The 16,124-nt window shown below is 38.8% G+C and overlaps 1 protein-coding gene across 8 annotated transcripts in view; it reads right to left on the reverse strand.

Moving 5' to 3' along the window:
* TTC26 (tetratricopeptide repeat domain 26) overlaps nt 1-16,124 on the reverse strand; it is a 53,986-nt gene that overhangs the window by 3,619 nt on the left and 34,243 nt on the right. For 4 of the 8 annotated variants that reach the window (XM_030003112.1, XM_030003110.1, XM_030003109.1 and 1 more), the window contains exons 14-18: nt 11,537-11,620; nt 9,288-9,357; nt 6,364-6,470; nt 2,775-2,908; nt 1,268-1,402 (exon numbers count right to left, since the gene is read on the reverse strand). In XM_030003112.1, coding sequence (XP_029858972.1) covers nt 1,291-1,402; nt 2,775-2,908; nt 6,364-6,470; nt 9,288-9,357; nt 11,537-11,620 — 507 coding nt within the window. In that variant the 3' untranslated portion in view covers nt 1,268-1,290. Of the gene's footprint in view, nt 1-195; nt 1,403-2,774; nt 2,909-6,363; nt 6,471-9,287; nt 9,358-11,536; nt 11,621-16,124 lie in introns of those variants that run through there. The other 4 variants (XM_030003108.2, XM_030003107.2, XM_030003113.2 and 1 more) reach the window with 4 other exon arrangements.

The raw sequence follows: 16,124 nt of genomic DNA on the forward strand, positions 1-16,124 counted from the left end.
TCCATATGTACCCAGCCTCCTTATTTTCAGCAAACTACCATAAAATCAGGACCAAGGCCATTGGCTTGCCTTCGACTGATTACTGAACATGCATTTAACGACCAGTCACAAATCTGCCCTCTTCCACAGCAAAATGAATACACTATTTCAACTTCTGCAGTATGAAGCAACACAGACCAACAAAACATTCAACTGTAGATTCAATTAAGAGCTTTAATCAAAGCACAGACAGTAGAGAATACAGTATTCTGAGTTTCCCCCAAAAGATAAAAAAACCCTTCATAAGTATTTTACAAATTTACAAAATGTAAATTTTCCTTTTACAAATAATATGCAAATGTTTTTCACTACAAAACGTATAATACATTTCTATGTTACAACTGCTGCCTTCTTTTAGAATTATGTACTCCCTAAACTGTTCTCCTTAAAAAAACACAGGAGAGTATAATGAATCCAAAAGTATAATAAATATATTGCTGATGAGGGTGGTAAATGATGAAGAAAATGATTCAAAACACCCAGTTCTTTTATCCATCAGACTGCTAACTAAATGGGTTAGTCGAATGAATTATATTAACATGAATAAATGTTTTGAGTGTCAACCCTCAAAAGCAAGATTGAACAATACAGTCACAGTCAAATCTCCATGCTCTGAAAAAGATGGTAAGAGAGAAAGCAATCCTTCTAGACAAAAATAAGAAATGAAGGTATTAATTATTGAGATTCATCCAGAAAAGGACAGTGGTCAGAATACAGTTTGTATTTTACCCCAGACAGGTAATATATAGAAGTCTTTATGTATTATCTGGTACCTTAGTACTGGCTTTTGGTTGTCACGCTCAACCTCTCTACTTGCCACATTCCATCACTTACTAAAGTAGATTTGTCTCAGTAATTTCACAAATGATTCTTCTCCAGAGGCTGGAAGGCTTGCTGAAAAAAAAACCACAAAGCAGCCCAGTAACTCATGTGGAGAAATCTGGGCAACATCTGAGGAGCACTTTGACTTGTAGATGGTTAGAATTACTACTAAAAACCTGAAACTTTGAATGAGGAATAGAGAGTGGTGCAACAGAAAAAGTACCAATAAAGCTTTAATAACAAAACACCAACTTGCTGAATGTTTTGCAATCTCACTGCACTACGCTGTTGCTCAGCTGGTTCAACCTGCTTGATCGCCTCAAGTCCTGCAAGAAAGGAGATACCCAGAATGCACAGGAGAAACCAGGACCCACATTGTACAGATCCCCACACAATAGTAACTCACCCAGTTCATTTTGTGGCACTGACTTAAACAGGGACTCTGTTCTCCTTGGCCCACTTTTTCATGATGCGGACAATGTATTCTACTTGAGAATTACCAGTGCTCTTCAGAAGATGCAGTACTTCCCGTAGAGTCTCTCTACAAAGGTGAAAAGCAAAGATTTAAATGAGGGTAAGACCCAACTGATACAATAAACAACTACCCACATCCAAACTATTTTGCAAAACATGGTTCCTAGACAGAGAGGTCCATTCATCTGCAGAGCAGGAATAGGTAAAAATGCACAGTAGATGAGATCCCAGGGGACAAAAAAACCAAACCAAAACAAGAGTCTTGTATATAATTGCAACAAGGAGAGAAATTAAAAGTAAAAAAAAAAATCAGCAAAATGCAATTAGTTTCGAGTTTAGTGTGCGCGCGTGTATGTATTTATATATAAATCCTTACTCTTACAAAATAGTTCCCCGGAACAAAGCAAACTCTTTTTTTTTTTGTCTTTAATGTTACTTGCTAGTCTTCAGTATGGCAATGTCTAGCTTAATGCTGTCAAAGCACCTTACATATAAATACAAATAACATGGAAATGAACATTACCAATAGGATAAGCCAGTATGAAGCTGCAGTTTGCCAGCTACCTTACTGCAAGAACTTGTATGCATATTGGAAAACAGGCAAGCTATGTGTATTTTACTGCATCTACTGCAGTAATTGCTAAAAGGGCTCTTGAAGGGTGCAGTAGTTAATGAGATTATTCCAGCAGAGAAGGGAATACAAGGAAGGTGTAGAAACCAAGATACACACCTACCAGTCATGTACGAAACAGCAGCTTTGGCCAGGGGAGAATGGCCATCTGGTATCACCGCAGAATGCTCATGAGGGAACAGTTCTTAAATACAAGCTCACTACTCTGTCTCATTCTCCCATCCAGTGAAGTGGGCTGACAGCAAAATTATCAGTAACGCAGATAATGTCCTTTAAGCTTTCATCAAGTAGGTATATTTGTCTGACATAGACAATGTCTTCAGAAAGCAAATTCTAGTGGAAACACAGTCTCATCTACTCATTGTTTAGAGAAATCGTGCCCTTCCTACAGCACTGAGTAAATGTTTTCTAAGTTCTGTTCTATGAACTTTAAAATGTCATGGGACAGTTTTCCATTCTTAAGCCATCAACATGAAATGAGGTTCTTTTCCCTCAGTTCATGAACATACTACATTTATAACTTAGCTCTTCCTAGTATAATGACTAACGTATTTTGGTTTCCTACAGTTCATAGCATTCGTTGATAAGTTATTCTCCACCGTATATTCTGTAACTGTTGGTGTGGAAGATACACTTCAGATTGAACACTGCATATGGAACCACGGGCCAGAGCATCTGTTCTCTGAAAGGTCAATAAAGAATTGGAAGAGGATACGTAGTCCTAAAGCTAAGATTATGATTCTGGCTTACAGCTAACTGGAAATAGGAAAAGAGCAAAATAAATTCAGATACAACACAGAATACTCACTTCGCTTCTCGGCCAGCTAAGATCATTTGAAAGACACCCACACAGGCACCTCTCTTGCCTTCCCAGTATTCAGGATTACTGTCCAGTCTCTCCAGAACATCAAACGCTTTGGCTGAATAGTAAAACTGTCGCACCTGCACAGAAAGTGAAACATTATTCCTGACTATATGGCCATCTTTCAGAAGGTGATTAAACATTTTGAGCTCAGTTTTCTGAAATCAGCAGTAAGTCATAGAAGCAATGTGCATTTTCCTGTTTTTCTGCAGGCAGCAAGTGACACAGAACAGGCACATTTCAGTTCTATGTAGGGAAACAGGTGGTATTATAACATTACTAGTCTATGTCTTTGAACATATTATACACAAACTGCGCTGTGAACTTTATTAGTTGGCAACGATCAGCACTGTTGTTTTGAGCATATACAGATAACACTAGCTTACAGAACTTCTTTTTATGAGGTGCCCTATCTAGTGTCATACTGACTATACCAAAGTCCTTGATAGAATATCAACTTCAAACTAGTCCAAACATTTGAAAATGGAACCAATTTTCCTCATGTAGAGATGGTCACAGATACATAGTTGGTTGTCTTCTGGGTTTAACTTAGAGCTAAATTTTTTTCTTCACTGTTACAGTACAGTACAAAAAAAGATTCAGCAGACTCTATAATCCAAAATGTTCCTGAGCAAAAGGAGTGACCACAGTAACTGTGGCTTTTGAAGTCAGTATAACTCATGTGGACCTTATCTATGACTGTGAGTGTTCTTCACTTGGGCAAGCCTGAATAGCAATGTTGTTTGTGGCCAGCATCTTCCCATGAGAGAGCTCAGAAGGTAGACTGAGCACAACCTCCCATCGTTTGGTGGCTGGAAGCCTGCATCTGCTGAGAAAAAAGGACAGGCTGTGGGAGTTACGTTTGGAAATTTTAGTCAGAGAAACACGGGTACTACAGAAGGAGTAATAATTCCCTTTTCTTCACATAAATGGTGATTTTAACCACAGGTGACTGGCAAGCACTCAAATGCATAGGAATAAAGATAGTAAGTATAAACAGTATCAGGTGTGTCAGCTAAAAAGAAAAAATGAGTACTGATTTCTCCAAACTGGCATCTGATCTAGTTCCATTAAGCAGATATCGGTTTAATGTCCTCCTTCTACCTGACATAGAAGCAGGAAACGCTTCACCCCAAGTCATGTGCCATTCCCTATATGGATAAGATAGGCTATTGCATGAAAAGCAGCAAGAAATTAGCCAGAACTTCTGCATCCCAGCTTCCTCACGGAACAAATTCTATCAGCATAGCAACGGGGCATCTAGTTACACCTAGTCTCAGGACACTCTTGACCCTGCTCCATCTATGTTCATTCAGCATTCTGTTGAGTGAAGCCTAGTGTGACTGCCCTCTAAAGTTACAGTTATGGTGCTGTCTGTGGACCTCCAATATAATAGAAAGACAAGTTGTAACACTATAGTTATCATTTTTGAAATGAAATTCCTTGGTCTTTGGAGCAGTCATTTATGGCCATACATAGACACATAATTAGGCTGAAAAATTTAGTCCTGTAAGTGCAGTTTTTAAGAGCTCTAGATAAATCTGAAGCATGGAGCTGCTTCTCCTCTAGAGTACAATAAGGTTTTGAGAAGAATTTAGGCAAAGCAATCAACTGATTTAAGTGAGACTTAAAATGGTCTAGTGAGAGATTTTACATAAGGTCTGATTGTTAACTTGCTTTCAGAAATTGCAGCTACAGGGAACACCACAGGCATAGCCATTTGCTTGAGCATCAAGACTTCTAGGGTGAGATGGTGGATTGAATACTTGAAACATATGTAAGAGACAATTTGCTCAGTTTTAGAAGAATGTTTTTGAGATCACAAGGTAGATTTTCTGACTTTCAGTTACATGTTAGGATTTTGAGAACGTTACTTTGTCAGATGAAGAAAAACAGCAAAAAATAATGTTACAGATAGTAGGCAGATATTGCTGCTCTTTGGGGAGCTTGGCTGAACTGAGAATCATTGGGAGGTTTTCCAACAGGACTCAGTTTACTATCTTTCTTCTATGCTGGCAAGTTTGGTCACTGTATCTTCAATAAGCCTATGCTAACAGCTGCTAGCTCTTATTAGGCTCCACTGAACCAGCTCCATGAGCTTTACACCTATTATCTGTGTTCTGCTCTTCTTCTCCCATCCGCCTTCTTAAAACAGTGAATTACTATATTTGCACAATCACAAAATCACAATCTGTCTTTACATTCTATATTTAATTCAAACTAAATCTAAACCAGTTGCTCCCCAAATAACTTCAGTCCACCTGCTGGCTCTGGCCAATACATTCTGAAAAGTGGGTGGCCTGTGCCTCACCATGACACTTCTCCAAAGAACATCCTTTTCTCCTGTCACTGAGCTGCCACTCCTCTAGATCCCAACACAGTGCAATCATCCTTGTAGATGGCACAGAGGATGCCGGATACAGCATCCTATTACTGTCAACTGAAATCGTGCACAGCAGTAGTCTGCATAGGACAATAAATATTTCTTTCTCCTATAGTGTCACTTACAATCCTCTCAACAAGTTTTCTTTATATATGCCTCTACAATCATCCTGTGGAGAAAGCTCTCGTGGTTTTTTTCCATGCTTTATAGAACAGCAAAAAAACTTGACTCAGAGCTAAGTCTCACTGTCTATAGACACCATCTGAAGAATTAGATGTTAGGAATTTAGGCCGAATTGTAATCAGCTTCCCAAGATCTCTTCACTACTAACGTAGCTTTGTATAAACTAGAATTTGGAGGTGTGCCAGCAGTGTATTAGCACGAAGCATCAAAACTAGTAAACACAATCTAGAAGCTTAGTACAAGCAAGGTAGCATATATTTTAACTTGTTCTAAAATGCCTAGAGCATCCCTACTGAAGTGGACATTGTCTTGTCTAGCCTGACTTTTAAAAATGTTAGACAGTTTAGTCTAACCTCATCTCTTTAAAAGTCCCCTCAGAAAAGGTTCAAAAGAAGAATTATTATGTGTTAGTAGGGATCCCGCTGTAGGCAATTAAGCTCACCATTTTTTCTGAGTAGTTTTATTCTTAATGACTACATGCACCCTGTATCTCTTTGCCCCACTTGGGCAGATAGAATAGTAGATGTGGGAATTCTCTTTCCATTTCCTTATGACCAGCAAAGGAGTATCTCCCATTGCCATTACCATCTTTAAGGAAAAAAACCCACTGTCCCAGAAAAAAATGCAGCATGAGGCTCCTTGCTGAATCTATGCTAGATTTTTTTTTCCTAAGTTTCTTGTCATTTCTACCAACAATGAATCCCTGCTAGGAGAAGAAACCGTTATTGTTATTGATAGCTCAAGCATCTGGTAATTTACCAGCATTTTAATCAGTGGGTTGTCTACCAAGAAGGCCTGTAGGTTAAAATACTGACTAATCCTTGCCAAGTCATCTACATTATTAGACATCCCACTGTTATAAAAGACAGTTCACTAGAGATGACAATGATGGAAAGTATCAAAGAAATGGCTGTTGGTACAATCACTGAATTAACATGTTATACACCAAGTTCTAAAGAGAAGACTCACTTTGTAGCAATCATTTGCAATGAGCTGCAATAGGTTAAAGGACTCCCCTGAGGTCTCCATCTTCAGATAGAGCTTCCAGGCCAACTGTGGTTTCTTATTCATAATATCTGCAATAACAACAAAAAGCTGGGATTGTGAAAACAATATGCTATGCACAAAACTCAATGGCAGGTGGAATAAATGTTCCTAAATTTCTTTGCTTAATGTAAATGCATGCCTCACCCTGGGAGCATGGGGTTGAGAAGGGAAACTTGTCCTTATCTTCTGCCTTACTAGCGATAACAACCAATTCATCAGAGAATACCAATGTCAAGAGGAATAATTATGGTGTTTACATCTCAATTTATATTTCACAGATACAGCAATAAGCACAACTCATGATTTCAGATGTGATTATGGAAAGAATGGAAAGCATTAGAGAAGTTATTTTTTGCAGGACAATGAACTGTGGCAATCCCTTTAGATGGTGAGATTTAGGATTATGTGTTCTTACACAGAGAAAAAATTTAATTGGCACAAAACTGAGGTCTTTAATACTTGGTGCCCACCTCAGTCTAAACACTCACTTCCCATGATTCATAACAAACTATAAGGCCGGGGGGTGGGGTGGGGGTGGGAAGCAAAGCCCCTCTGAGAATAATAAATCTTGTCATTACGCATCTACTAGGAAAAATGTTTCCAAATTCCCAAGATTTTGTGCTGGTTTTAAATTTGCCTGTATGACTAGAATTTTTCATTGGCGTTTAACTTTAAACATCACTGCTACACACAATTAGAAATAAAAGAATCTGAATCTTCCATGTCAGCTAGTGGAAATTCTGCTAGGGTGTTCGAACACTATGAGTTCTAAAATTTGATTTTCTGGAAATAGGAACCCATTCTGTTGAATCTGAGGTTGATATTGGTAATTACAGACTCATTTAAGTACTGTGAGAAAAGAAAATGAAATTAAGTATTCCTTTATTTTTCAAGTCTTACCAGCTACTCACAGAGTAGCTGGCTGTTCACACATGGACCACTCTTGTGCTCTTTCCAAAGAGGGACTGTTTAGCTTATTGTATCTGTGCCCACTTTGCCAATACATATGTTGCAGGTAGAATGTGTGGCAATCATCAACAATAAACACGTAACACCAAATCACAGGATTTATGGTGACTTCTCATTTAGGAGGCAGCAAGACACCAAATCAGATTTTTCTTTCATCAGCTCCAGATACCACACACAGTGGCCAACAGCAAGGTCTTAATTTCCAAATACCAACCCATTTATTTAGACAAATGGAGTACTGTGCTAATTCAATGGTTTTTTACCTTCTCTTCAAGAAGAATTTGGTATAAATAGTACAATTATATTAAACAAAAAAATACTGTCTAGCATCCAAAAAAGATGCATCTCTGGTACTTTCTGCCCTTTGGAAATATTTCAGCATTGAATTGTTTACGATTCAATACGTAATCATACTCTGACATGAATGTATTATAATGCTTTGTAATTTCTACAGCAGCTTTTATCCAGAAGGCTCTAATAGCAATTTACATACTTGACACAAAAAGATAACTATATTCATCACTGAACAGTTGTTTCTGCAAAGAATTCTAGCAGCTGTTCGGGAATGAAAAATCAACACAGACACAGAAGAATACAGCAGCTCTACTGAAACTTCAGCAGGAATTCAGAATGGCAAAAGGCACACTCAAGAATAACTAGCAACTCCTATGAAAGAGCTAGAAAATTTTTAATTGATAACATGGTGTTAATTCTACTTCTTGTATAATAAGTAGCACCTTCAAAAAGTTCTGCATCCCCAGATGTATGTCAAATCTTATAGCATGGAATCAAAGGGATGAACACTGTCCACAGACAAACCATGAATTTCCTTTGCAATGGGAGTTCTCCCATCAAAAAAAAAAATCACATAAAACATTCACATATAAAACACTCAAACACAAGAAGATACTGCAGCTTAATGAAAAAGGAAATAAACTGGCACGTCCTAAAATAGAGTCATAGATAAGCATCCATAGGTGTGATGTGCCTGTCTGGAAAGATGTTTGAGATCTTGACCACATCTGCAATAGGGCATAATGTCCCAAAACATACATATTTACATTCCAAGTGCAACTACTGAAAATTGTTTGAGAAGAGAACATTTTTGTATTGAGCCACTGTAAGGAAAACAAATTAGCCTAGGGAGTCTCAGACTCGAGTCATTAGAAAAGCCCACCTCTGTACTATTTTGCATGTGGCACTGTAGCTATATCTGTTCTGGGGTGTACTCTGCAATGTTTTAAAAACTGGTTCAGAAAAACTAAATAAAATTTGCTATAGGATATGAAACATAGCAAAAGTTTTATGGGTTCCAGGGAAGAATGAAAAAGGTTTTGGAAGAAAAAACATGCTGGAGATTATAAAGGACATCCCCCAGGCACAGGAGTTTGAACAACATGAAGAGTAACGTGGTAGGAAGAAAAATACCGCATATGCTTGCCTGATTCTTCTCTTCCCTAGGCATCTGACATTGGCTACTCTTGGAGGTAGACAGACCCTTGGGCCTGACCCACTATGGATGCTTCTATTTTGTGTTTTATTCTGAATGTTTCAGAGTTGTAACTCAGTCTTTTAAGACAGAAAATATTCACTCAAGCAACTGAGTAGACAATTGAGAAGAAAAAGGTTCACTGGTTAGGACAAAGCTGCACTGACAGAACTATTAACAGCATTGCACTGAAGCAGTAATTGCTTACTAAAGCCAGATGTATGAAAGGTGCAATAACCACCCACGCTATAACTAGTGCAATCAGCTTTTCACTTTCATAGTCCTGAATCAACCTACAACATTAAATTCAATTAGGAAAGTGGATTGCCAAGACTGATGCAATAGAGGAGGATCTGTATTCTGCAATGTTGAGAGTAAAGTGACTCACAGCAGCGAGCTAGCCAGCTAAGGTAAACAAAATCATTCTTTATCTTCTCACTCTGGATCAAAAGGAACACCTGCAGGAAGAAGGAAGATAAAAGATTATACATGCATGTACTTTTAAACAAACAGAAGGCAGACCTGCCTCGTTTCAACATGCAGCTAAGGCTTAAGCCACACGAACAACTGCCTCATGAGAAAAGTTAAGGTATGTAAGTGCAGTGTAGGGGTATCTGTGTCGGGTAGGTGGGGGATTCAAACAGTCCCATGCTTATCGAGGGACTTCTGCAGCTTCAAAACACCAAGCTGTGCGGAAGGTGTGGCCTGCTCTGAACAAGTGCCAGTGGGCGGCCATGCAACACAAACAGCACAAAGGAACACTGGGCCTGTGGGAAAAGCTATTTGGAATGTGTTTGTTTAGAAAGCAATGCAAACAATTACATTAGCATCTTCTTGAAATACCAGAAGTTTCACATATATATATATGAGCCTTTCCTCCCCATACATGTCAGAGATCATTCCAGGTCAGCAATAAGTCATTTCTAACCATTTTAGTTTCAGTAAGGTTCTGAGGCAAAACATTTGTCTTTTGTAACTTACTGTACAAATACAGGTTTATTACATTCTACATCTAAAGGGATGCGTGGGGGGAAGTTATACATTTTAAAATGTACTCTGGCTTTGCTCACAGAAAAAAGCTGTTTATGCCTCTCTGCAGGTCTATTTGTAACTATACTAGGATGCTACTGGCAAAACTCAAAATACCTTTATAGGAGCAGATATATGTACTGGAACAGCAAGTTCCACAGATTACTGACATTTTTATTGGTTAGACATTGCTGATCCCCTGATTTGGGGGGTGGAGGGGGGAAGGGGTAAGAGGGAAGAAATAAAAAGAAAGCATTATCACTGTAAGTAGCACTTTATCAAAGGTTTTATTTCATTATGTCCAGGCAGGTAAGCTTTTAAATAACTTAATAAGTGCTATATGTGGAGATATTTTACAAGTTTATGAGACACTGGGGAAGGGTGATCTTTATATGAAAGTGTCATCACAATCAAAGATCAGACATTAGGCCAGACTAATCAATTTAATTACATAATTCTGTTGTTTAAATACATCACCTACATAACACAAGTTTATATAGAATCATTTGCAAGAATGTAAGAGGAAAAAATGTGGATTAACAGCAGTTTACACCTTTGTGTTTCTCTGTTGCCTGGCTGCAGCTAAAGCTTACTTATAGCATTATCATTTTTATAAAGTCTCACGAATCAGCATAGCCTGCTAGCATAGTTTTAAAAGATACTCACCTGAATTTTCATCAAGCTAACTAAAATAAGGTAGGTGAATTGAAATATATATCCATTTTGCCTGTCGGTCTTGGATATTTTTCTTAGAGAGATGCAATTTCAGGTCACAGAAATTAAGGTGGCGGCTGCTGGGGAGAAAAAAGCCCAAACAAAACAACGCCCCCCCCCCGCCCCAAAAAATCCTAGAAGGGCTCTGTTGTGGAGGAACTTGAAGAGTTAAATAGTTAGAAAGACAGGAAAAACAAAAAAAAACCACCCAAACCAAGCAAACCTATATGATTCACTTTAGACCACATGGTTGGTTTTTTTTTCTGGCTTGTCTTCTTTCTGGTCTTGTGGAAAATGTTGCTTCCATCTTCGTAATAGCTATTTGCTTTTGCATATTTTAGTTGTAATTAAGTTTCTACAGCACATAGACACAAAAAATGCTGTGTGTAGAAGTTAATCTCTTCCAGCTGCATCTGGATGCTGCTGAATAAGATAGCAAGCACTTCCTCTTTTCCTCCCACATCTCCCAGAGGAAGAATTTTTTTTTTTTAAACACAAATTTCTAGGGACACCTAGAAGCTCTTAACTATTCAGTGTCTTTTACTTAGCATGCCCTAGTCAGTCTGAACAATAAGACTGCCTGGGATCCCAGACAAAGCGTAGGAAATCTGATTAAGAGGGCATTCTTTGATCAATTAGAGATAGCTGCAAGCACTCTTGTGATGCACCACAAGCAGCATGACTCCCCATATACCTCACATTACAAGATTAGCAAGATAATCTTTTGTGAATAGTGTTCACTGAGAGTTTCAGTTCCTCTAAGAGGAAGAGGATGTTCCACACAACCTGCTTATTTTCAACAAATGTGAAGATCTGGAGGGAGAAAAGGAAGGAAAGAGGGGAGTATGTGGGAAATGTTTCCATTGTTGTTTTTGAAAGAAAGTAAATACATACCTCTTCAGCCTCACTAAAATTGCCCATGGCAGCTTTGGCTTGGGCGTAGTTGAAGTTAAAAGTGTCATCATTGTAGAAGTAACTCTGGAAAATAAGCCACACAGACAAAACCCAAATAAATGAAACAAAAAACCCTCCTCCCATGGTATAACAACATTAAAAATATCCCGCCCCCCCCCCCCCCAGTCTGAGTCAGACTATATCAAGACAATGGGAAGGAAAAAGAAAAACCCACATTATGAACATACAGCATTTATAAACAGCGGGTAGAAAATTATGGACTGGCTTTCCATCCTACATTCGTGACTACAAACACAGCTGGAACATTCCACAGTGCTAAACCATGAGAGATCTGGAGAATGCTCCAAGCTCAAAATTGCTGTGGCAGCTTTTGTGGGTATAATTTTCACTTTGGGCATGTGAAGACACGCTGTGCTGCCATGGTCTCTTTCACCTCCCAAGCACTTATTTCACCACTAGGGTGGTAAATAGGCAGTTGACTCCCTAATGGCTTAAGGAGATGAACAGTCTTTTTTCAAGACTTCTCAAGGTTCAACAAGAGATACTGTGGATCTGGTTATGTGACAGATGCTAGTCTGACACACTGGATCACATGATGGAGGTGAAGCCACAGTACTGCACTGTAGCTCAAGCCTTGCTTACAGGCACCCTTCCCTATCTGAAGTGCAACACTAAGTTTTTCTCTCCCATAATATTAGACTGGATACTCCTGATTAATGACAGATGAGGCTGATCTAGCCGTATCTTTTCTGAAAAGCTGCACGAGCCAAAGCAGGAAATATAACTCCAGGTACAGGTTAGCCCGACGTTTAGGTTTGACCCAAATAGCTTAGATTTGATCATGGTCAGATGCCCAGACTGAAGTATAACTCAGATGACCAAAAGTCAGCTGGGTGTGTTCTGCATTCAGCACTGTCCCACACTGCTACACCGGTAGACCTGGTAGAGGTAAGGTGGAACACAATATCACAGCTACAAGCATGGATGGGATTGAGGATCCCTGCCCAGGGGAGGTGCAGTGCTTACGAAAGAGCGTGGCAAGAAAGCAGGGTGGTTTATCCACTATAGTTACTGCAAGAAAAGCCTTCCTGGGTGCAAAATAGCAAGGTGTGTAGAGGAAGAAATGTTTTTCCTTATATAACATCTATAAAAGAAACAGAACTTGTGTAGGGAGATCAAACTTTTGTTTTGTTCCCTCATTAGAGTAAGGAGGAGGTAAAAAGCATCGTTGGGACTGTACAAAAGATATGGGAAGCAAGAGGGAAAACCCTTTCGCAGTGCTATCTTCTTTCATGATGTAGGGACACTTGAGGAACCTCTTCTCTACCCTGTCACAGCCAGTCAACAAAGGGTACTGATCCAGCCCACCCACATACATTAAGCTAGTGCCTTGAGAGAGAGGTGGGGGGTTGCCACCATTTGCCGGATGTCTATGTTTCACCCAAACAGTCTGTTAGGGTCCAAAAGCTGGCAAATATATTCAGCTATGTGAAAGCATGAGGATGAACCAATTGGGTCAATCTTAAGCTCAGTTTGTGAAAACATTTCAGTACCCTTAGGGTGAACTAACTGGTTTCACCATATGAGAATTACAACACTTTACTGTATTCTTCCTCAGTGATAGTTTTGTGTGAATCAGCACAAGTCCCAGGTAAAGCAAAGCTGGTGAGCAAGATGCTAGTTTTACTGCATGAATAGTTTCTTCTGTTCTAATAGGCTCCACTGTATTTTTTAATTAAAACAGAAAAGAAACTCTGTCAGCAACCAAACTAAAAACCTGTGTCATTCTATCCTGGTTGTATTAGTGCTAGAGACCAGACCTGCTGCAAAAACAAAACGAGTAGAAATGAACTAGTGCTGCTGATAGTGCAACACTTTCACAGCAGCTAGATGTTTTGTTTCCTCCTCCTCTTTTTTTTTTTTTTTTTTTTTTTAAATCACATTATATGTACGGGACTTTACTCCTTTGTGGTCTTTTTAGCAGTCTTCAATCTTTTCATAAAACTGACTGTGCTCTGAGTGATGTCCATTTTAACGAGATGCCTAGATACCCAGTTGAACAATGAAGCATTCCTTGTGGCCAGAACTCTGCTGAACCTGAATTAGCTTGTCTTGTCAGTTGATCCTCAGTGTTATAATGTCACCCCCAGGGCAGCTGGCAATACATTTATAATAAGGTGTCCTTTGAGACATTCTCATGCCTAAAGCAGTTTTAATCAATCATGGAGGAAGGTGGTGTTTCCTGAGAGAATATCCTGCAAACGATCTTCACAGAGTGCACAGCTCCACTTAAAGAGCTGCAGAGATTCTACTGAAATTTATTCCTGTGAATGAAACACAAAGGTGACTGTAAAGCCACCTAAACCTTGCCTGTAACATGGTACAGGAAGAATTATTTGCATTTGTGTGACCTGAAGAGAAGGGGAATGACCTAAGTAAATCTGAGCAGTGGCTAGTAGCAGCTAAAAAATGATGAGAATGATCAACTACTTCAAAAGGACCATGCAAGGAAAGTGGTAGTATACTGAAAAGTTTTGTCCTTAGTCCTTGCTAATTATCAACCGTATTATGTCTCCAATTACCAGTATTTATGATTCCCTTCAAGAATTTAACAAATACATATTTTACTTAAGCTTGATCATTTTGCAACTTGCTAGATGCAATCCATAAAACCTCCCAAACTTGCAACCTCAACTCTACTTTGAACTATGACAATGAATTCCATAAACCAACTGTGTTTTGAGAGGGACAAAATGCATTTTCTTGGAAAAGACATTGTGAATTTGCTGCAATTCCAGCAAGCTGTATCGTGTTTTCAGCCTCTCCTAATATAAATGGAGTTTTCACATCTAACTTGTTTATTCTGATCCTCATTTTGTATCATTTTATTTTCTTAGCTTCCCTCTATAGCAAATGATATCTTCTAAATATCTAAGACAATATTTCAATTTCTAATTATGGTCTGATTCATGTTTCTTTCTGCATTTGAGGCAGGTAGTGGCCAGTATTTCAAGTAAGAGTAGACCACTGTGCAATGAAAGGCATGAATCTTTTTTCATACTGAATTTTCTTTACTTGGCTTAATATTTTGTTTCACCCTTATAAATGCATTCACATTACAACTGTGAAAACCAAGGGAATATTTAAAAAAAAAAGTCTTATCTTTGCCTAAATATGGGTCACATCAAAACAGATATATGGCTACTGATGCCAAAGGCATGTATATGTGGACAAGTCCAGTTTGCAAGCTGAGATCCACTTACATATGTTATAATGTGCAACAGTAGTTCTGCATACTTTGAGCAAAACATCTACGATTTTAAGACAAAACATCCAAACAAACAGTCAAATAACCCTTCCCCTCTCCTATGCACACATAATAAAATTGTTTCTCCCAAATCCAACAAGGTAAGAATGCTCCTTCTTCTAGCTGATAAATATAGCAGGATTGAAGGCTTGCATACCAGTACCTGTCACTATTTCTGCCTCCCTCCTGGCAGTTTTTAAACATTAGATCTATCCCTCACCTATATTTCCCTCTGCATGGGCTCTTACTAACATCTTACAAAATAACACCGACTATTCTGTGCTCTTCCTTTTCCCTTCATATTTTTTTTCCAACACTTCCTACAACACTTTCCTTTATACCCTCACAGACGCAGAATTGTCTCACCTAACCCCCTTCCCTGTAGGGCTTCTCTTGCCTCATGACTCTGACCTATCCTCTGATCACTCTATTGCTCACTTTCACCCTCTTAATTTCTGTTTAGTGCCTTGTTCGTTTCTGGCTCTTTCCTTTACAAACACTAGCCTTACTTTCCAATATCAATGACAACTCCATTTGCCTCCCCAGACGCTACTGTTCTCCATCTCTCATTTGTAAGCTTTCCCATATACCTTGGAGGTGGTGAGTAATCGCATTTAACTTTAACCTTTCCAGGTTAGAACTAGTTGTTTAAGAACTTTTTAAAGGAAATGGAAAGAGCTGGGCATTTCTATGGGATGACTCATTCCATTCTAAGATAAGTATAAGAAATTCATAGGATGAATTCTCCTCTGGAAATTACCATCTGCCTCTGTTGGCTATAGACTGAGACGAGATGATCAGTTATAACTAGAAATCTGACTTTTAGATGGCTCAAGTTAGGCAAAACAAATCTCACTGTTAGTTTCCAGCTCTCCTTTTCTTCAATTACACACACACACTCCAATTTGGAGTGGTGGTGGGGTGTCTCTTCATTCCACTACAGTGGAGCCATTCCAGTGCCTGCAGCCACTTGGGCTTTCTTCAATAACCTCTTTGCAGAAGAAGTTTAAAACCACTACACCTTCATAATTTTTCACCCATCAGCTGCTTTTGGCACCATTACAACCACATGTTTTTCTTTAGATCTCACCCTCCTTAGAACACTGTAATTGTGCTCATCTCATGTATCTCCCTAATAATTTCTTTTTAGATTCTCATTCCTCTTCCTACCAAATATAGAATTCTTACAACTCTAGTTTCAAATCACTGGAACAAGACTACAATCACTTCACCCTATAATCACACTCCAGCCTCTCTCTT

Source organism: Aquila chrysaetos, chromosome 26, assembly GCF_900496995.4.
Source record: "Aquila chrysaetos chrysaetos chromosome 26, bAquChr1.4, whole genome shotgun sequence".
Lineage (NCBI taxonomy): Eukaryota > Metazoa > Chordata > Aves > Accipitriformes > Accipitridae > Aquila > Aquila chrysaetos.